The sequence below is a fragment of the Danio rerio genome, chromosome 14 (genome assembly GCF_052040795.2).
Source record: "Danio rerio strain M-AB ecotype USA chromosome 14, GRCz13ab, whole genome shotgun sequence".
NCBI classification, from domain to species: domain Eukaryota; kingdom Metazoa; phylum Chordata; class Actinopteri; order Cypriniformes; family Danionidae; genus Danio; species Danio rerio.
The window spans coordinates 51,359,541-51,382,500 of NC_141034.1; the positions used below are offsets into that span (position 1 = coordinate 51,359,541).

The 22,960-nt window shown below is 37.8% G+C and overlaps 1 protein-coding gene across 4 annotated transcripts in view; it reads right to left on the minus strand.

Moving 5' to 3' along the window:
* Nucleotides 1–1,763: 1,763 nt before the first annotated feature.
* Nucleotides 1,764–22,960, minus strand: part of fstl5 (follistatin-like 5) — a 390,165-nt gene continuing 368,968 nt past the window's right edge. For 3 of the 4 annotated variants that reach the window (XM_087280661.2, XM_087280663.1, XM_087280662.1), the window contains one exon: nt 1,764–3,896. In XM_087280661.2, coding sequence (XP_087136787.1) covers nt 3,194–3,896 — 703 coding nt within the window. In that variant the 3' untranslated portion in view covers nt 1,764–3,193. 4 annotated transcript variants of the gene reach the window in all.

A 22,960-nucleotide genomic window follows, 5' to 3' on the forward strand; every position in this document is an offset into this window, starting at 1 on the left:
TGATTTATTAACAAAACGTATAATTAACAAAAGTATTTAAAGCAATCAAAGTCAGTATAGGTGAAAGTCAGTAGTGAAAAGCATGTGTATGGAAGTGTACTGAGCTCATGATCCAAACACAAAAATAAATCAAAAGCGCCAAGCAGAGACGTCCGGCTAATCGAGCTCCCCCAGACAGAATGCCGGACTCCTTATAAACACCACACGATGAGTGTCAGGTGGGATGACCCACCCACCAATCTGCAATCATCATGCAGGCTCTGCAAAAATCATACAAAAAACACACACATACAAACAGGTCCCACATGGGACCTAACAATAGTTTTTGCTCTAACAAGGAGGTAAAAGACCATGGCCTCTAGTGGTTGTCGCTAGAGCACCTTTAGAGGTCAGAGGAGTGGGGTTTTAATGCATAGCACTTCACTAGCTGGCCTCTGTTACACGCACCATTTTGAACCTCACTCACATCCTGGATGAGCTTGCATGTGTATCCTACCACTCCTACTTGGTTTGAGCCGGGATTGAACTGTCAATTCTTTGTATGGAAGTTTTTGCTCCAACAAAAAGGCTAAAGACCATGGCCTCTAGTGGTTGTCGCTAGAGCACCTTTAGAGGTCAGAGGAGTGAGGTTTACCTGCACAGCACTTCACTAGCTGGCCTTCGTTACACTCACCCCCCTAAACCTCACTCAAATCCCGGACGAGCCCCCATGTGTAACACACTGGTCCTACTGCACCCAACCCGGTCTGAGCTGGGATTGAATCGGCGATTCTTTGTATCGAAGTCGGTTGCTCTAACAAGGAGGCTAAAGACCATGGCCTCTAGGATCTGTTTCTAGAGCACCTTTAGAAGTCAGAGGAGTAAGTTTACCTGCATGGCACCTCACAAACTGGCTTCTGTTACACGCACCCCCATAACCTCACTCCCATCCCGGACAAGCCCCCACATATAACCCACAGTTCCTACTGCACCCAACTTGGTTTGAGCTGGAATCAAACCAGTGGTTCTTTGTAGCTATAGGAGTCGGTTGCTCTAACAAGGAGGCTAAAGACGATGACCTTTAGCGTCTGTCACTAGAGCACCTTTAGAGGTCAGAGGCGTGAAGTTTACCTGTATAGCACTTCGCTAGCTGACCTCCATAACACTCAACCACCTAAACCTCACTCTCATCCCAGACGAGCTCCCATGTGTAACCCTACGGTCCTACTGCACCCAACCTGGTTTGAGCTGGGATCGAACTGGCTCTTCTTGTTTTATGGCAGTTGGTTGCCCGGTGGTTCTTTGTAGCTAAGGGAGTCCGTTGCTGTAACAAGAAGGCTAAAAACCATGACCTTTAGTGTCTGTCGCTAGAGCAGTTTTAGAGGTCAGAAGAGTGAGGTTACCTGCATAGCACTTTGCTAACTGACCTCAGTTATAGTCACCCTCCTAAAACTCACTCCCATCCCAGACGAGCCCCCACGTGTAACCCATCGGTCCTACTGCACCCAACCCAGTCTGAGCTGGGATCGAACCGGTGATACTTTGTATGAGAGTTGGTTGCTCTAACAAGGAGGCTAAAGGCCATGGCTTTTAGCATCTGTTGCTAGAGCATCTTTAGAGGTTAGAGGAGTGAGGTGTACCTGCTTCCAGCTGAAAAGATTCATACTTAATCCATCAATTTGTCAATGCACCAATGCATAAATTCAGGTGGATTGGGATTTCTATTCATTTTCTGGTCCATTCCACTCACATTACCCTGACAAAATAACACCCCAAACCCTCTCTTTTTTTTCAAAGTTATAGGCTTTATTTAACTGCCAAAATGTCAAGCATGTTTCTACATAAATAACAATCACAAGAATCAACATACATGGCTACATGGAGCTGATGAAATCTCTGGATGTGACATCACAATGTACGTGGTCATTTGTGGAACAAAGACAGTGCAGTTCTTTCATCTTAAAAATAAACGAGGGGAAACCTGAACCATTTGAAGATGATTTCGGCTACTCTGTTGTACGCGAGCGTAGACCAATCTGCTATTTACAGAACACAAGTCACTACAAAAATCAAAAGAAAAGAGTCATGGTTACTCGGAGCATAAGGAAAACACACTCAATAAAAAGCCATTGTTTTGTGTGTGCATTTTAACAAAATATACAAAATCTACAACTAAAACATGAAAACGGAACTAATTTGGGGGAAAAGCTCAATTCATGCAGCCCATTGGCTGGCGTTTCAATGAAAATGCATAGACTCTGTCCGTTGAGGAAATAATTCAATATCGTGAGCACACATTTGTGCTTCCTACTGACACTAAATATTCCTTAGTTCGTGCTCTTGTAGCAAAGTGACTCTCAAATAAATATTCCCCGGCTATATAACCCTTGCAATGCATAAATTATGTCTAACATCACACCACGCGACGCACCAGTTACTGAAAGCAGACTCTTACGGCTGCTGAGTCAACTAAAACTTGATTCTTTATGTGCCCTTGAAACTCTACTGCCTCTCTTACTAAGATTATACAGGATCATAACTGTCCCTAGGTATGTTACGTTTATATCTAGCCGGTTGCTTTTTTTTCAGTGTAGGGGTTCACACAAAAAACTCGCCGTCGTCATTCTCGCACCCTAGTTTTTCATGAAGATTTACAGTTGTCAAACACCATTACCGATATCTCAATATCCACAGGAGGTGACGGTTTCTCAGCACGATGCTGTTTTAATAAGCCAGATATGCTTCGGGGTCTGTGGGAGTTATAAACAGGTGAAATTTAAAGTGTAGCTCTCGCATTCTCTCCGCGTTTTATCCACAGGCTCGCAGGGAATAATTATGTTTACTTTCTTTTTTAAGCGAGCGTTCCTTCAAGGCACTGGAAAAAAATGGGCCGAATGCATTTTGGAGGTCTTTTCAAGTGGGAAAATGAGGACGAATGATGATTTATTTCTGCGTTCGCATCACTCAAATCGATTCATTCGATCGCCTTCAATCAAAGCTAGTTCGACACCATCTAATTTTACATTTTTACTTTTTTTTGGTACTACTTATTAGCTATTTGACTCGAAAGCCTTGCCAAGCCTTTCCCACAATTCTCATTTCCAATGCAGAGTCAAATTAGATTTAGTTCCAAACTGCTCGATAAATTAAACAGAGACCGAATTCAGTGCAACCTGTTTGTTGTTTCCCTCTCAAGCCCCCTTTTTAAGACGTCTTACGCCTCTCCCACCCACACCACAGTATTTCCCAAGGGAACGTCAGTGATCTCACAGTTGAGTTTATCCAGACGCCCATCCAGTATAAACAGGGAGCTTTGTGACGGGGTCATGAGATACTGTCCGAACAGCCCGCTTCCGGTCATAACTCGGTTCTGACGGTTCCAGGGCCACTGCGCCGACGCCGTGGGCTGCTTCAAGCTCTTGATCATTTTGACACTGCCAGAACTGAGCTCCACAAAAAGAGCATCCGTCTGCCTGCCGGAGCTTCCGAACACATTATACTGGTTGGCCTCAGTGAACGAGGGCATGAAGGCCAGATCGGACAGGTGCAGGTTGGTGTGAATGTCAAAGGGTTGGCCGATCTCTCCCCGTACGGACACATGCTGTAAGCGCATTAGCCCGTCACGGTCGTCCACACTCACTAAATAGTGGCCATCAGGAGAGACATAAGGTGTGCCGCTCACGTCGCCATTAGGGCCCATGACGTTGTCTGTTATGCTGTCGATGATTAATTGTGGCCGCGCCGCACCTGTTGAGTCCGGTCGACAGTTGACCAGATAATATCCGCCCAGGTGTGTGTAAGCCAGGGATTGTGGGATACAGTCGTACTGCTGCAGGCTGATGTTTTTAACATAGGACGTGGTTTCCAAGTCGATCTTGTGAAGAGCTGGTTCATTCTTATGGAGGACGATACCAAACCTGAAGAGAGAGCACATGGATGTATCAGTGTTTCTGTCATACACACATTAATTGATCTGTTAAATGACATTGACAGAGCAAGCTCATAAGAGTTCTGAATTCCAATATGAAATCCCTGATATTTAAAACTGGTGACTGCCACCGAGGACACAAAGGAAAACTCTAGATCTTCACAATTTAACATCGCCAAGGCCTTTAGATAAACAATACCCAATCTTAGTGTTGATCTGATAAAATCCCGAGGAGGAGTCCGTTAAAATATAACGCCTGGAAAAGGCAAAAACTGCAATTCTTTTTTTAAATGGAAGTTAAAAATATCTGACTTCCTGTTCAGGTTTTGATTTTGCTCCAAGAGACTTTTTTGTAGGTATTGGCATGTTTTATGTGTGTGCCAATTTTTGTACATGTGCATGAAATGTAGCTCGGGGGCCACTCTGTCACATGTGCATAACTGGCGCTGTTGGGTCATTTTTGCCATATCCACTTCCGAAACCTATAACAAACGTAAATGCTCACCACTTCTTATGTGTGTGCAAAGTTTTGTGAGTTTTCGAGCATGATAAGACGCTTAAAATGCTATTCATTCTAGAGAGGAAGACGAAGAAGAAACGGGACAATTACAATACGGCCTGCTAATTAATCTCACGCAAAATAAAAGTTTGTTTTGACGATACGTGTGTGTAGTACTGTGTGTGTGTGTGTGTATATATATATACATATATATATATATATACACATTAAGTATGTATAATACACATTGATAAAACTTGCATTTATTATATTTAGTTATTAAATATTAATGTATATGATACAAGTTCTATATAAATTTAAATATCTATTAAACATAAAATGTTTATATAGTTTTGTTTTTATCTACAGTATGTGTGTGTGTATTATTTATACATAATAAATATTTACAGTACACTCACATATATTATGTCAAAATAAACTTTTATCTTAAGATGAAATATTATTGATTAATCTTTGCCTATCTCTATTCAAAACATTAAGTGCAGCTGGAAAAAAATATGTATTTTAGATCAAACTGTTGAAATAATTCAGTGTAAATAAAACTTTAAGACAGAGTTGGTGAAGTTTGTTCCTCTTCACTGACTTGCTTGGTTTGGGACTTGTGGAGCTGCGCATCGATGAGTTTGCTCTTCAGTGTTTGGACTTTCAGCGGTGAAAATTAAACCAAACTGAACTGAACTGAACTTCAACTCTGAAAACTGGACTGACAGTTTCAATTTATTGGAACTTCTATGTTAAGCTGTCTCGACACAATCTACATTTAAAAAAAAAACATAATTTAAGTTTTAGAGCCCAAAATACACTCAAAAAAAAAAAAAATGTTGAATGAACATGATTTAATCGTAGCACCTTTTTGCATCTAATTCAATCAAGTAAACCTGAACTGCTTTGAACATGTTATATGAACACAAAGCACATTTGTAGATAAAACATGGTTTCAATATGTCAGTCTAACTTCTTTGCAAATTGACTCAAAATGTTTGTATTGTGTTATTCTAATTAAATTGATTCTAATTTACTCAATGTAACACTAAAGCTTTACTTTAACAACATTATGTCTTGTTAAATCAGCTAGTAAATTTCTTGTTCAATATTGTTGTTTAAATTCATTCATTCATTTTCTTGTCGGCTTAGTCCCTTGAGTGAGAGTTGTCGATTTGAAGCGTCTCAGTCTCATTGAATCAACATGTTCTGATCAAATTCATTTGATTATTTCTTGATTCAGTTTCAAATAACATGAATTAATCATTTAACATACGTAAACTTGATTTGTTCTTTTCAATCTGACAAATTTTTATTTTGTAAATCCAATACATGCCTAGTTGATTTTTTTGAGTGTAAACTCTTCAGTTTACAGTATGAATGATCAGAAGTGCTCAGATGTGAAATCAGCAGAATCGTGATGTCACAAATATTGTACATTTCAGTTCATAAACTAACCTGAGAAACATAATAAAAAACCTCAAACATTGATAATGAATGTTATAAATGCATAAATCTATATGTATTTTTGTTGAAGTATATTTGATTACATTCATTCATTAATTTTCCTTCGGCTTAGTCAGGGTCGCCACAGCAGTATGAACCGTCAACTTATCCAGCATATGTTTTACACGGCAGTTTCCAAACCAGTATTGGGAAACACTCATACACACTCATTCACGCTCATACACTATGGACAATTTTTTTTAAAAGCTTATTCAATTCACCTATAGTGCATGTGTTTGGAGTGTGGGCAAAACCGGAGCATGCAGAGGAAATCCATGCCAACATGGGGAGAACATGCAAACTGACCCAGCCGGGATTGGAGCCAGTGATCTTCTTTCTGTAAGGGGACAGTGCTAACCACTGAGCCACCGTGTCACACATATTTGATTAAATTTCACTTAATGTCAATATATAATTAAATATCAATATATAAAGAATTAAATTATGTTAATAATAACAATATATGTTATTTTGTATTATATAATACAATAATATATGTATATAATACAATATACATAATAACATAATATAACATACTTCATACATTAATTAATTTTCTTTTTGGCTCAGTCCCTTTAATAATCTGGGGTCTCCACACCGGGAATGAACCGCCAACTTATCTAACACGTTTTTATGCAGCGGACACCCTTCCAGCCGCAACCCATCTCTGGGAAACATCCACACAAACTCATTCACACTCATACACAAAATTCACCTGTACCGCAGGTCTTTGGACTGTGGAGGAAACCCGGAGCACCTAGAGGAAACCCACGCCAATGAAGGGAGAACATGCAAACTCTACACAGAAACGCCAACTGACCCAGCAAAGGCTCGAACCAGTGACCTTCTTGCTTTGAGGCGACAGCACTACCTACTGCACCACTGTGTCACCCATATTGCATACAATGTATACAAAATATTTTTCTCAAATAGGTGTGTCAGGAAAAAACTTCTTATAGTGTTCTTTATAGACAACGATGTCTCCATGAAGAGCCTTTAACATCTATGAAAACATAAAAATATTATTTATTTAAAAAAAATTGGATTACTGAAAAGTTGCCATCTTTCTGGCACATATTTTATGAGTGTATGATATCAATGTTTAATAGCATTTTGTAGTATTCATTCATTCATTCACTTTCCTATTTCAAAAGTCGCCATAGCGGAATGAAGAGCTAACTATTTTGGCATATGTTTTAAGCAGCGCCCTTGTTTTAACCGCAACCTAGTAAAGGGAAACACTCATACACACTCATTAACACAGACACTCATATACTACGACCAATTTTATCCAATTCACTCCGCTGCTCATCCGTTTGCACTGGCTGCCAGTTGCTGCTCGCATCAAATTCAAAGCTCAGACATTTGCCTACAAAGCAACCTCTGGCTTTGCTTCTTCTTATCTGCTCTCACTTCTGCAGATCTATGTGCCCTCCAGAAACTTGCGTTCTGTGAATGAACGTCGCCTCGTGGTTCCATCCCAAAGAGGGAAGAAATCACTTTCCCGAACTCTCGCATTCAATCTGCCCAGTTGGTGGAATGAACCCCCTAACTGCATCAGAACGGCAGTCACTCGCTGTCTTCAAGAAACAACTAAAAACTCAACTATTTAGTCTGCACTTCACTTTCTAATCTACAATTTCCTCTCTGGATATACCACTAACTGTAAAAAAAAAAAAAAAATTACCAATGCCTTCCTTCTTAAGCCTGGTTTATACTTCTGCGTCAAGTGACCGGCGTGACCCACGGCGCATGCAACGCGCGTGGCTGTGCATTTATACTTCTGCGCGCTGTCTCTGTTGGTCTGTATTAACACTTCCGAAACACTAGTTGGCAGTGAGGTGTAAATGTTCCTCTGTGTCGAGTTTCTTCTCTGCTGTTTTGCTTTTCCTGAACACTTCCTGGATGTACAAGTGGCTCAAACTGGCTCATTTTTAGGCAGGAACCGGCGGACGTGCAACAATTTTTACTATGAGGTAAACACAAAACAAAACTTTCCATCAGGAGCTCCTTCACGAGACTTCACACTTGTAAACAATCACTCCATTGGGCTCGCGTCCAGCTCGCGCCATTCGCGCGGCTCTCAGTCCCGCCCAGACTCGTCAGCGCTACCAAGCCGACCAATCATAGAGCTTGCGCTACGCGTCGTTGCGACGTGTAGTTATCATTTTTGAGAGGTGCACGTCAGCGACGCCGACGGCCTCGGCGAAGGGCTATGCGTCAGCACCATAGCATACACCGGCATTTGACGCAGAAGTATAAATCAGCCTTTAGACTTTACAGACCTAAACTTGCCTATAGCACTTATTCATTGTTGCTCTTATAGTTGTGTAAATTGCTTCTTTATCCTCATTTGTAAGTCGCTTTGGATAAAGGCATCTGCTAAATGACTAAATGTAAATGTAGTGCAGGTCAATGGAGTGTGGTGGAAACCAAAGCACCCGGAAGAAACCCACAAAGTAACCCATGAAGAAACCCATGAAGTATTCTACCTAATAAGCATAATTTGTTATACTTAGATGATAAAAAGCATTTGTACTTTGATGTAATTTGCCACATAAATGTGCAAAATTTCTTTCCAAATTACAAATCAGTAAATTCCTCTTTCAGTGCAACCAGTTTATCACACTGAGCTTGCACCCTGACAGACAGCCAATCCAAAAAAAGTCAGACTTGAACCCTGAAGACATAATTAATAAAGATCAGTATTGGTAAAATAAAACCTCCAATTGCGAGTTAAAGTGTCTCTGGAACTGAATGTAACTCTATGCGCACTTGAGTAATGTTGCCCTGAGGGCACAGCACTGCAATTAATGAAGTCCAAGTTGCTCTGGATAAGCAGCAGCAGCTTCAACACCCAAAGAAACAAACGCGAACAAACCCAGTGTACGAGTTCAAGTCTAATGAGGAGAGAAAGAATTCAATGTCACATCTCTGTTCATCAGTCCATGCTAAATGTTCTCTGCCAGATGTCTGGCTTCATAATTGATTTCAATTAAAAAATTAATCACCCGCACTTTGTCTTATCCATTGAGAAATCCAAAGAGCCCAATTATTGGCTATAAAGAATCTCAGATGAACAAAGAACAAATGAAGTTGGTGAGTGAAATGAAGGATCTGAGAAAGCTCAATTAAATCTGCATGCGCTCCAATCAATCCCAGCACAGACTTCAAGCGCTGACATCCATCTTCTTTTACGCACCGGAGAAAGTGGTCGCAGGCTTCGGCTGGCTAAAAGGCCGATGGGACAGATTATCACCCGCCGTGATGAGCTCCATCAGCTGGCAGCGTCCATTAGCTACAGGCCAGGCCGTTTTGGCTGTGACCATTTGCTTCAGGCGTAATTTCTAAATGATGAAGTCCCGGAAGAAGGCCTGGCGACGGATCAGCCAACTGGGGCCCAGTTCACCAACATGAATATAAAAGTGGCCGTTTAACACCCAGCTGACACTCGAAGTGTAAATAAGATTATTTTGTTTGCGAGAAAATCCCCTCCTGCCGTGTTAATAAAATGGGTTCCCTGTTTGTGTTAATTGACACCAAATTACATATTTCACTCTTTGACAAGCTGCAGCAAGGGTTTTCTGGTTTTGTACCTCACTGTATTGCAAAGAGTTTTAACAAACTGCATGGAAATCAATAGGGGCTTGTAAACACACACAATACAGTATATAGTTAAAGGCAAAACCATTAGCCTTGTTGTGAAATTAATGAATACTTTTTCAAAAATTTCCCAGGTTATGTTTAACAAAGCAGGAACATTTCATATTAGATTTTTAATGGTGGAGAACGTCTTATTTCTTTTAGTTTGGCTGGAGTAGAAGCAGGCGACGCAGTGGCGCAGTAGGTAGTGCTGTTGCCTCACAGCAAGAAGGTCGCTGGTTCGATCCTCGGCTCAGTTAGCGTTTCTGTGTGGAGTTTGAATGTTCTCCCTGCCTTCGCGTGGGTTTCCCCTGGGGTGCTCTGGTTTCCCACACAATCTAAAGACATGCGGTACAGGTGAATTGGTTAGGCTAAATTGTCCCTAGTGTATGAGTGTGTGATGTGTGTGTGAATGTTTCCCAGAGATGGGTTGCGGCTGGAAGGGCATCCGCTGCATAAAAATGCGCTGGATAAGTTGGCGGTTCATTCCGCTGTGGCAACCCTGGATTAATAAAGGGACTAAGCCGACAAGAATATGAATAAATGAATGGAATAGAAGAAGATATTAAATGTATTCATAATAATATAAAAATTGCTCTTTAACTGTCAACATTATTGGCACCCTTAAGAAACTACTCATATATAATTATTTTTTTCTGATTGGCCACAAAACAAACAATTGTTGTCTAATGTCTTGTCTAATTAACCAGACTCACCTAGTTAATTAACCCAATTAAGTCTTTAATCTGAACTTTAGGCTGAATAATTGTATCTTAATACGAGTAATACTAGTAAATAAATAATTTCAGAGGAGGACCAATCCTTTTCTATACATTCCTCCCAGATATGTATCTCTAGACTAGAGAGACCTAAAATGGCTGTCCACCACGTTTACCATCCAACCTGACAGAACTGGAGAGGATCTGCAATGAGGAATTGCAGAGGATCCCGAAATTCAGGTGTGAAAAACTTGCATCTTTCCCTAAAAGACTCATGGCTGCATTAGATGAAAGGGCTGCTAAGGACCATAAGATATTTCAGTTTTTCTTTTTTAATAAATCTGCAAAAATGTCAACAGTTCTGTTATATAATTTGTGTACATTAATGAGGAAAAAAATAACTTAAATGATTTAAGCAAATGGCTGTATAACAATGAGAAACGTTTAAGGGGGTCTAAATACTTTCCGTACCCATATATCAGTTCCCCCCGTTTATTTTTTTCCCTGTTTTTATAAACAAAATAGTTTTAATAACTCATTTCTAATAACTGATTTATGTTATCTTTGCCATGTTGACAGCAAATAATATTTGACTAAATATTTTCAAGACTCTTCTATACAGCTTAAAGTGACATTTAAAGGCCTAACTAGGTTAATTAGGTTAACTAGGCAGGTTAGGGTAATTAGGCAAGTTATTGTATAACGATGGTTTGTTCTGTAGACTATCGAAAAAAATATAGCCTAAAGGGGCTAATAAATTTGATCTTAAAATGGTTATTAAAAAAATTAATGATTAATTAATTTTATTCTAGCTGAAATAAAACAAAAAAGACTTTCTCCAGAAGAAAAAATATTATCAGACATACTGTGAAAATGTCCTTGCTCTGCTAAAGATAATTTAGGAAATATATATATATATATATATATATATATATATATATATATATATATATATATATATATATATATATATATATATATATATAAGAATAAATCAAAGGGGGCTAACAATTCTGACTTCAACTGTTCAAATGTACAGGGATCATAGAAATATGCAATGAATCAAAATTCAAGGGTAGAAAATGGACTTGCGTGCTTCTTTTCTACATCTTAGTGCATTTGCAAGCCGTAGTTTTGTTTAAATAAGAAAAATCAAAGGGCGGCTAATAATTTTGACTTCAACTGTGTATATATAACTTTGGGTCAATCTGACCTTTTAGTTCTTTCCTAAAGTTTCTTTAGCTTCAAAACAATCATAATACATTAAATAAAGTATAAAACTATTAACCAAAAATAAGCATAAGCACACATGACTCAAAATGAGAAAAGTCACACATCAAAAATAAATAATTTTACCAGTGTTTAAAACTGTTTTAGGTTAAATTGATCTTTCAAATGTTTTTAGGTCAAAAAATTTCACAAGATCCTAAATCAGGGGTGCTCAACCATGTTCCTGGAGAGCCACCTTCCTGCAGATTTCAGTTGCAACCCATATCAAACACACCTGCTTGTAATTATCACGTGGTCTTCAGGTCCTAATTAATTGGTTCAGGTGTGTTTGATATGGGGAGCAACTGAAATCTGCAGGAAGGTGGCTCTCCAGGAACAGGGTTGGCCAACCCTGTCCTGAAAGAAGACAAGCCACCAAATTTCAAGACAATTTCAAATTTCAATATAAATACATTATATAACTATGTGGTGTTTAAATAAGTTTAAATGTGGATCACGTTTTTACAATTTATTTTAGAAAGTTCTCAGACAAAAATAAAGTAAAAAGTATTTGTAGAAAAAGAAACTGTGTAAATTCAACACAACATCATTTCGGGTAGAGCGTTTTGCTGTGTTTTGCATTATTTGTAATTCATTCAGTACTGTTCAATTAGACAAACTATATTTAGCACACCCAAATTGGTGTTATGACATGACAAAAGCATAAATAAAACAGTGAAGATGGCTTCTGGTGCTCATAACAAGGGCAAAAACAACAACTGGTTTTTTTATATTCTACACCCAGATTTATACACATACACACACTTAATACACAAATACATTTCATTGAACAAGTGCACATGTACATCATCTACAGTGGGGGAAATAAGTATTAAACAAGTCATGTTTTTTTCTAAGGCATAATATTTTTAAAGGAGCTGTTGATATGGAATTGAAGCAGATTTTGGTAAAAACCCAAACAGTACAAACATAAAAATAAAACAAAACAAATCTAAAAATGAGTTATGTGTAATAAGAATAGAGTGACACAATGAGGCTATTGAACTACTGAAATGTATTTAATACTTTTTTTTTTTGATGGCAGCTTAAAGGCGCCTCTTATAATGGAGAATGAAGTCACATGAATTGCTCAGATGTTTGTTTGTCACAGACTTCAACAGGGTGTAAAAATCCTGATGGTTCTGTGGGTCTCGTCTATCAAATCTGATCTTTATTGTGCATTCTCTATTGGATTCAAGTCAGGTGATTGGATGGGCCATTCTACAGCTTGATGTTCTTTCACTGAAAGCATTTGGGAGTATCATTGGCTGTGCTTTAGATCATTGTCTTGCTGAAATGTTCACTCTGGTTTCACCTTCATCCTACTGCTAATGTAGATTTCAGACTGAAGCAGCAAATATTCATTCACAATGAGGACGGACAGAGGGTTGTTGAAGAGCTACTAAGAGATTTCAGCTGCTGTTTGGGCTTTCACTGCCTTTCTACACCTCCCATTCCTCATGTGTTCAACACTTTTTCCTTGTGTCATTTCATTTTATCAACCATAACTAGGCCCACACGGAATCTGCGCGCGCAGAAATCCGCAGACTTTTAGCCCATCATTAATTCTGTTTATTTACTTGGGTAAATGTGTGTAAATCTATATTTATTCAGTTTTTTGATTAATTACAGTAATATTATTGACTAATATGAAAATGTTAATCTGATTTATGTACAATACAGTTTTTACAGTAATATTTCTTGTCTTCTAGTAGATATATTATATGGGACTTGCTTTGTTCCCCAAAGAAAGTTTATCTAATTGTATTTGCATTTTAAACATTAAATAAAAGTTAAAAATATGTTATTTTTTATTTCATATATTAAGGTTTTAGTTATGATACTCCCAAAATAATTCCACAAAAATCCGCAGATTTTTACCAAAATTCTCCGCAGAAATAGCAAAAAACATCCGTAGATTTCGTCTGGCCCCTTTGCATAACTTAATTAGTAAGCTAAATAGTTTTGTTTTCTTTGCAGGTATGAATTTCTTTGGTTGTTACCAACATCTGAGGAAAATTTCAAGTCAAAAGCACCTTTAGAAATATGTTTTCTGAGAAAAATTGTGATGTGTTCGATACTTATTTTGCCCACTAAATGCACTATATTACTGCAGGTTAACTATGTTAATATATTATACCATTAATTGTGAAATCTATTAGTTACTAGTTCATTAAAGTTATAAGTAACTAATAAAGTTTAAACTTTTCTGAATTTGATTGCAATGCAATATTGTGAACATTTTGTAAAGTTTCTTTGAAACAATAATTATAGAGAAATGCACTATACAGTATAAATAAACTTGAATTAAGTTTAATTGAAGCTTCATCATAGGCAGCACGGTGGCGCAGTGAGCAGCACAATCGCCTCACAGCAAGAAGAAATGCACATATGCACATACCTATGTGCACATACCTATGTGCAAGAAGGTTGCTGGTTCGAGCTTCAGCTGGGTCAGTTGGCATTTCTGTGTGGAGTTTGCATGTTCTCCCCGTGTTGGTGTGAGTTTCCTCCGGGTGCTCCTGTTTCCCCCACCACAAAGACTTGAATTGGGTAAGCTAAATTGTCCGTAGTGTATGTGTGTGAATGAGTCTGTGTGGATGTTTCCCCAGTGACTGGTTGCAGTTTAAAGGGTATCCGCTGCATAAACCATATGCTGGATAAGTTGGCGGTTCATTCTGCTGTGGCGACCCCAGATTAATAAAGGGACTAAGCCGAAAAGAAAATGAATGAATACATCACGCTGGTCTGCAAAATGAGAGTCAGCACAGAGTTTGTTAAAGCGATGTATGTTTGAGGCAACCCATGGGGAAACATGCATCCCTCAATAATGATTGCAAACAGCTTTTCTAGTGCCAGATATAAAAGATTTCTACAGGGGCCGGTGATGATGAATCCCTCAGTACACCAGAAGAGGATACTTAAGAGTCACATACATCTTTGTGAGCGAACGCACGCAGGTCTTTCTTACAGATATCTGCAGCCACAGGAATGAAGCTCTTTTCATTACTCTTTAAAGTCACTCGACTCTACCCATGTAGTCAATATACAGGACAGCTTTGTAATATGATAATAAAAAATTGCAACGGGTGCTTTTGTGGGATTGTGTGTACTCGGTTACTCACAGTGTTTGTTTATGCACTTTAGGCCAATTAATATAAGCACCTTTCGTAAATCAATGCTGTTTTCAGCTTCACCTTGGGCAAGCAAGGATTCTTATGAACAAACAAAACACTTCTTTATTGCGACACCTGAATTTTAATGCAATTATTCAGTATCTATCTGACCAGATGCAGGCAAAGTGTAATAAGCATTAGCAAAGGCCTTTTAACACTTTCCCCTCCAGCGTTTTTTAAGTAAGCAGCCACTATAGCAGCATTTTAAATGATTTTTACACCTATATTTTAATATATAGAAGACCATTTCAAGAGTTCACACTTATGATGATTGATTATAAAGCTTGTTTGGCATGCTGTCCCTAGAGAGAGCCCTGAGCTCATAATATCCTCGAGTCCGGGGCTCTGTCCCGTTTGCAAGGCGAGAAGGGAGTTTGAGCTCAGGTAGATCTCGAGAACTCCCCTTACTGCAAAAAAACAATGCTTTTCTTTCTTAGATTTTTTGTCTTGTTTCTAGTCCAAATATCTAAAAGTTCTTAAATCAAGAACCATTTCTAGACAAGCAAAACATATTGTCTTGTTTTAAGAAATAAAATGCTGAAATGAAGTGAGTTTTTCCTCAAATCAAGCAAAATAATCTGCCAATGGGGTAAGCAAAATAACTTATCACAAATCGAAAAACAAGATTATTTTGTCTATCTCTTGTCTAGAAAAGGCTTCTTGATTTAAGAACTTTTAGATATTTGGACTAGAAACAAGACAAAAAATCTAAGTAAGAAAAGCATTTTTTCAGTGCTGCTGCAGTCGCTAATGAACAGATAGTGATTGCTCTTAAGAGATATCTACTTACTATGAGCATGTCTATGGTGCCGATTAGGATTAGTCAATTAACTTAAGTTGCATGTTTTTGGATGGTGGGAAGAGACCGGGGAACCCGGGGGAAACCCATGTGAGCACGGGGAGAACGTGTAAACTCCGCACAGAAATGTTGGCTGGCTTGGTAAGGACTAGAACCAGTGACGTTCTTGCTGTAAGGGAAATATTGCTAACCACTAGGCCACTGTGCCACCCATCTAGGAAAGGAGGAGGAGTAGGGGTGGAAGGGGGGATTCTTCAAAATGAAGATGGCTGTTAAATGGAACTTAAAGTATTTATAGAGGCTTAGGAATCGTCTGATTAGTGAATCATAAATTGAATAATGTGGGACCGGCTGTGTTTAATCATAAGCACGTGATTCTCTTGAAATTAGTTCATAAATAAACTTCACATATCAAATTACAGAAATGTAAGAGCTTTAAAAAATAATAATAATAATTCATTCTATATCTAGATGTGATCAGAATTTATCACCACTTTATTGCAGATAGGGTCGGCGGTGGCTCAGTGGTTCAAAAGTATCTGGATGCAGCCTTTATGATGCAAGCTGAGATTGCATCACTCAGCGATGCAATGTCAGACTCAATGCACACAATGGAGTGAGTGACGTCACCGTGACAGGTAGGGTTAGGGGTGGGGTTAGGTGAGCGCATTCAAAAGCATTGAATGCAGCTCAGATTGCACTGCACCAGGTCTGCATCCAGACCCCTTCTCCAGTGGTTAGCAATGTTGTCTCACAGCAAGAAGGTCATTAGTTCAAGTCCAGGCTGGGTCAGTTGGCATTTCTATGTGGAGTTTGCATGTTCTCCCTGTGTTGGTGTGGGTTTCCTCCGGGTGCTCTGGGTTTCCCCAACAGCCCAAACCCCTGCGCTATAGGTGGATTGGATTAACTAAATTGGCCGTAGTGTATGAGTGTGAATGTGAGGGTGTATGGGTGTTTCCCAATGCTGGGTTGTGGCTGGAAGGGCATCCGCTGCATAAAACATATGCTGGAATAGTTGGCAGTTTATTGCGCTGCGGCAACCCCTGATAAATAACAAACTAAGCTGAAGGAAAATGAATGAATGAATAAATGAATGTCGATAGACTTCATAAAAATCCAGGGTGACACGGGGGCTCAGTGGTTAGCACTGTGGCCTCACAACAAGAAAGTCACTGGTTCGAGTCCCGGTTGGGTCAGTTGACATTTCTGTGTGAAGTTTGCATGTTCTCCTCGTGTTGGCGTGGGTTTCCGCCGGGTGCTCCAAATCCCCCACAGTCTAAAGACATGCACTATAGGTGAATTAAATAAACTAAATTGGCTGTAGTGTATGTGTGTGAATGAGTGTGCAAGGATGTTTCCCAGTACTGGGTTGCTTCCGGAAGGGCACCCACTGAGTAAAACATATGCTAGATAAATTGGCGGTTCAAACTGCTGTGGCAAACCCTGATGAATAATATTTACTATATATAGATATAGATATATAGATATATAGTATATAATTCACACACACACATACACATACACACACACACACACACACACACACACACATAGGTATATGCACATACCTATGCATCCGTCTATCCATCCGTCCGTCCGTCTGCCCATCCATCCATCCATCCATCCATCCATCCATCCATCCATCCATCCATCCATCCATCCATCCATCCATCCATCCATCCATCCATCCATCCATCCATCCATCATCTATCTATCTATCTATCTATCTATCTATCTATCTATCTATCTATCTATCTATCTATCTATCTATCTATCTATCTATCTATCTATCTATCTATCTATCCATCCATCCATCCATCCATCCATCCATCCATCATCTATCGATCGATCGATCGATCGATCGATCGATCTATCTATCTATCTATCTATCTATCTATCTATCTATCTATCTATCTATCTATCTATCTATCTATCTATCTATCTATCTATCTATCTATCTATCTATCTATCTATCTATCTATCTATCTATCTATCTATCTATCTATCTATCTATCTATCTATTTATCTATCTATCTATCTATCCATCCATTTACAGTTAAGGGCAAAATTATTAGCTCTCCTCTAAAATTAGATGAATTTTTAAAATATTTCACTCATTTAAGTGCTGTCAAAGAGAGAAAAAGGGACAATACAAACTGATTTTTAATAAATAGTTTACTGTATTTTTGAGATGATGACAGTACAAGTTTTAGAACTCTTCTTCTTTTTTATTTTTTATATCTGATCTACAATTTCTGTCTAATTCTGAACATGCACTAAGGCTCACCGTAATATACCTAAAACACGCATTTACATAAAAACTTGTCAAATGACAGATAACCGTTGCCTCTTAAATGACAAGATATCTTAGCAACGACTAGGAAAGCGTTAAAAGAACGTAATAATAAATGTATGCTTTTTTTATACTGTTGATGCGTAAACATATTTGCCTGCAGGCTGGATGCGGATAAAAGCATGACAGAAAGTCAATGAATGCAGCAAACGGGGACTCCTGTAGGCTGTTATTTTCCCAGTGTGAAGGTGTGTAAATGCTGAAATAATTTGACAAGCTGACTAAAATGTCACATGCAGTCTCTCCCCTGTACAAATCCCTCCTCAACAGTTCACCGCCACAGGTGAAGTCGAAAGCATATGAGGCATTTCAAATGAGAAACGAATGAAGTAATTATCGGATCACGGATCACCAAACATTCCTCCTTACAACAGCGTTTTGTACAAATGACACCGCCGCTGTTTACCCGTCGCACATCTCATTATGTCAGCATATTTTCAAAAAGAAATCAATATCCTCCTGAGGATTACATGAGTAAATTCGTATAAGTTTACAAGGCACATCTGAGCCCTCTTGTTGATCTATTTATTATTCATGGGTATTCGTGCGTAAAGTGTGAGATCCTGCAATTTTACCTTCAGAAATTAATCTATCTATCTATCTATCTATCTATCTATCTATCTATCTATCTATCTATCTATCTATCTATCTATCTATCTATCTATCTATCTATCTATCTATCTATCTATCTATCTATCTATCTATCTATCTATCTATCTATCTATCTATCTATCTATCCATCCATCCATCCATCCATCCATCCATCCATCCATCCATCCATCCATCCATCCATCCATCCATCCAGTGGCGCCTGCAGCCATACGGCTGTACGCACTGTGCGTACCTACCATGAGAGGGCGGGAATTAATGCTGCTATTTATTTATTTATTTATTTGTGACATAATTTAAATTGATTATTAAACAGTATACACTACAGCTGCCAGCTTTTCCACTATCGTGCCAAATTGTTCTGAGAACACTTGGTTATGTTACGGTTGTTTCTCCACTAAGGACTCCGGGAAAGAACTTAACCAACAGCTACATGCACTGCTGAAATACTTTTTTTTCTGCTTTGCATCGAATAAAGACACGCTTAATATTATTGATGTTCACAATCCTATAGCTACATACTATATCCATAAAAACGAACTTGCAGACTTTTTGAACAACAAGGAAATAACTGCACTTCAGTCAAGCCAGACGTCGTGTTTTGTAATTTAATGCCGGCTATAAAATATACCGGCATAAAAGGATGGTTAAAGCGTGTTGAGATGTCGGCCGTCACCAGAGAAAGTCTAATCTTTCATTACGTTATCGAGGTTGTGTTCGAAAGCTTTAGTTGCACTGTAACGTAGCTGCCAAGGTACTGTTGTATGAGTTAAATTATAGCCTATATGCACCAATAAACAGGTCAAATTAATGAATAGATAAAATAAATATGGATTCTTAAATGTCAGTATGGTTTTTACACAAAAAATAATAAAATGTTTTATAAAAATACCATGATCAATTTTCACAATTTTTTTTTATGATTCAGTTAAATATAATTTGGACATTTATGGGGGCATGCAACATGTTTCTGTGTTTTTTTTGTTTTGTTTTGTTCTTAGTGATCTTTAATACATACTGGGTAGCTAATATTTTCTAAAATCTCAGGCAGGATTTTGTCTATAGCTTTAATTATGAAGACAATAAAATATTAAAACTAACAAAAAATATAATTAATTAAAATGCAAAGATAAAAAGAGCAGAATTTTGCTAAACTCTAAAAAAATAGTCGTTTTTATTTTACTTCATGCATTCGTTATTTAATGTTTGAATACTGAAATAACAGCCATCGGAAGGGGGCGGGGCGATGCTGGTTTTGTGCATACCTTGGAATGAAATCCTGCAGGCGCCCCTGTATCTATCTACCTACCTACCTACCTACCTACCTAACCACCCACCCACCCACTTAACCATCGATCCATCCATCCATCCCAGCTCTTTGTAAACTTGTATTATTACATTTGATGGGTCTCCCCATACAGTTTGATATAGGGCTTGGACCTGGAAGCCGCTTCGCGTAACGTCACACTTAACAAGCGGATGAGATGATCAAGTCTAGACAATCTGCGAGAGTGTTATCTTACATAACAACCCTTTCAATCTTTTTCTTCCTCCCTTCAGATATAATTCCTCACACATCTTACATAACAGCATTTACCAAGAAACATAACTTCATCGTGTGCTAGATGCAAACTCTTGCCAAAATGTTAAAACATATCTGTTAATTAATATCAAAATGTTAAAAAAATATCTGTTCCTGTTTTTTCGGTTTATTTACAGCTGTGAATTGCATTATAGGAGTTTTATCTCTGCTCTGTCGATATAACAAAGTAAATTTTTTGGCATTTTAATAGTTTGAGATAAGATATTGAATAAATAATTTAGAGAGAATCAAGTTTGTAAAATAACAGAAAAAAAGTACAGAAAAACTGTACAAGCACTAAAACCAAGCGTCCTTATTCAAGAGACAACTAGCCTGACATGCTCCGAACTACAGTGATGAAGATATTGTTTAGAAAATAATATAGAGAGAATAAGGTCTGTAAAATAACAGAAAAAAGTGCTGTTTACAAGGTTTTTACCATAATTTACAACACAAACACAGACAATATATCACTTTAAGCTATTAAAAATGTCAACAAATGTCACTTTTCAAGCGTAAAAAGCTTTTGGAGAAAAGATCAAGATCCTACAATGTAATTCAAAAGTATAAATAAGTCAAGTTGTAGTATTTTATGCAAGTTAAATAAATGCAGTAAAGATTGCTGACTGACTCCATCAGAAAGCAAACCGCAAATCTGAATGCCACACAAAAAAGTGTACAAGCACTAAAACCAAGCGGTTTATTCAAGAAACAACTAGCCTGACATGCTCTGAACTCCACTGACTAAGATATTGTTTAATAAATAATACAGAGAGAATAAGGTCTGTAAAATAACAGAAAAAGTACTGTTTACCAGGTTTTACCATAATTTACAACACAAACACAGACAATACATCACTTTAAGCTATTAAAAATGTCAACAAACGTCACTTTTCAAATGTCAAATGCTTTTGGAGGAAAGATCAACATCCCATAATCTAATTCAAAGGCAAAAATAAGCCAAGATGTGATATTTTACGCAAGATTTAACCATGATTGCAGTAAAGATTGCTGATTAACTCCATCAGAAAGTGGACGGCAAATCTGAATGTGTCAAGAAAAAGTGTACAAGCACTAAAACCAAGTGTCCTGCATTTTATTCAAGAAACAACTAGCCTGACATGCTCTGAACTCCACTGACTAAGATATTGTTTAAGAAATAATACAGAGAGAATAAGGTCTGTAAAATAACAGAAAAAGTACTGTTTACCAGGTTTTACCATAATTTACAACACAAACACAGACAATATATCACTTTAAGCTATTAAAAATGTCAACAAACGTCACTTTTTAAATGTCAAAGCTTTTGGAGGAAAGATCAACATCCCATAATGTAATTCAAAAGCAAAAATAAGCAAAGTCATAATATTTTAAGCAGGAGTTAACTATGATTGCAGTAAATATTGCTGACTGACTCCATCAGAAAGTGGACGGCAAATTTGAATGCCACAAGAAAAAGTGTACAAGCACAAAAACCAAGTGTCCTGCATTTTATTCAAGAAACAACTAGCCTGACATGCTCTGAACTCCACTGACTAAGATATTATTTAGGAAATAATATAAAGAGAATAAGGTCTGTAAAATAACAGAAAAGAGTACTGTTTACCAGGTTTTTACCATAATTTACAACACAAACACAGATAATATATAACTTTAAGCTATTAAAAATGTCAACAAACATCACTTTTCAAATGTAAAAAGCTTTTGGAGGAAAGATCAAAATCCCATAATGTATTTCTATTGCAAAAATAAGCCAAGTTGTGATATTTTACGCAAGAGTTAACCTTGATTGCAGTAAAGATGTCTGATTGACTCCATCAGAAAGTGGACGGCAAATCTGAATGCTACAAGAAAAATTGTACAAGCTCAAAAACCACGCAGATTATTCAAGAAACAACCAGCCTGACATGCTCTGAACTCCACTGACAGAAGCCAAATTGCATCCACTACCACAGTATTACTAGTAAATATTAAGAGAGAATTCACAGCGCTGGATTCAGTGATTCTCTGTGAGAAGTGTGTGTGGTGTGGTGTAAGCCGTATTATCTCAGGCCCCGAAAGGATTGCAAATTAAACTGGTCTTTGTGCATGACGCTGTATCCTCGGGATGAACTCTATTGTGGGACTAAGATAATGTCTTTTAACTAAAGCCGGTCACTGGCTGGGCTGAGGCTCTGCGTTTGAACCACTACACTATACATGTTCATTCAATTTACACTTGCATTGAAAAGATACTGTACAGCCAATCCTAGGTATAAAGAATAAGTTTGAAACAAGTCTGCATTGACAAGTTGCTACACTGTAAAAAACACACATTAACACTTTACATTAAAAAAGTACAAAACACTTCATTACAAATGCTTTTCTTAGATCTTTTTGTCTTGTTTGTAATCCAAATATCTAAAGATTTTTAAATTGAAATACATTTTCAAGACAAATAATGCATATTGTCTTATTTTAAGAAATAATATACCAACATTAGATGGATTTTTCCTTTAAAAAAAAGCAAATAATCTGCCATTGGGGACAGCACAATTATCTTATGTCAATTCAAAAAAAAAAAAAAAAAAAAACAATTTTATTTAGCTTACCTTATTGACAAATTATTTTGCTTGTTTTAGGGGAAAAACAGTTGCTGTTTAATGTATAGTAAATCTGACTCATTCATAGAAATGTCGCTGTGCAAATAAATGCTATAAATGCATCATACAGATTTTCAATTGCTATTCAGTGACAGTCGGACAGGCTCATCCAATTCATCAAAATCTGAATTGAAATAAAACAGTCTCCTCATTAAAGCTGGCTTATCAGCACACTGCTACATTGAAAACATATGATTCAATTCGCACCTTCTGATTGGTTCTCAGAACATAGAGGATTTTGCCGTCAAAGGCAA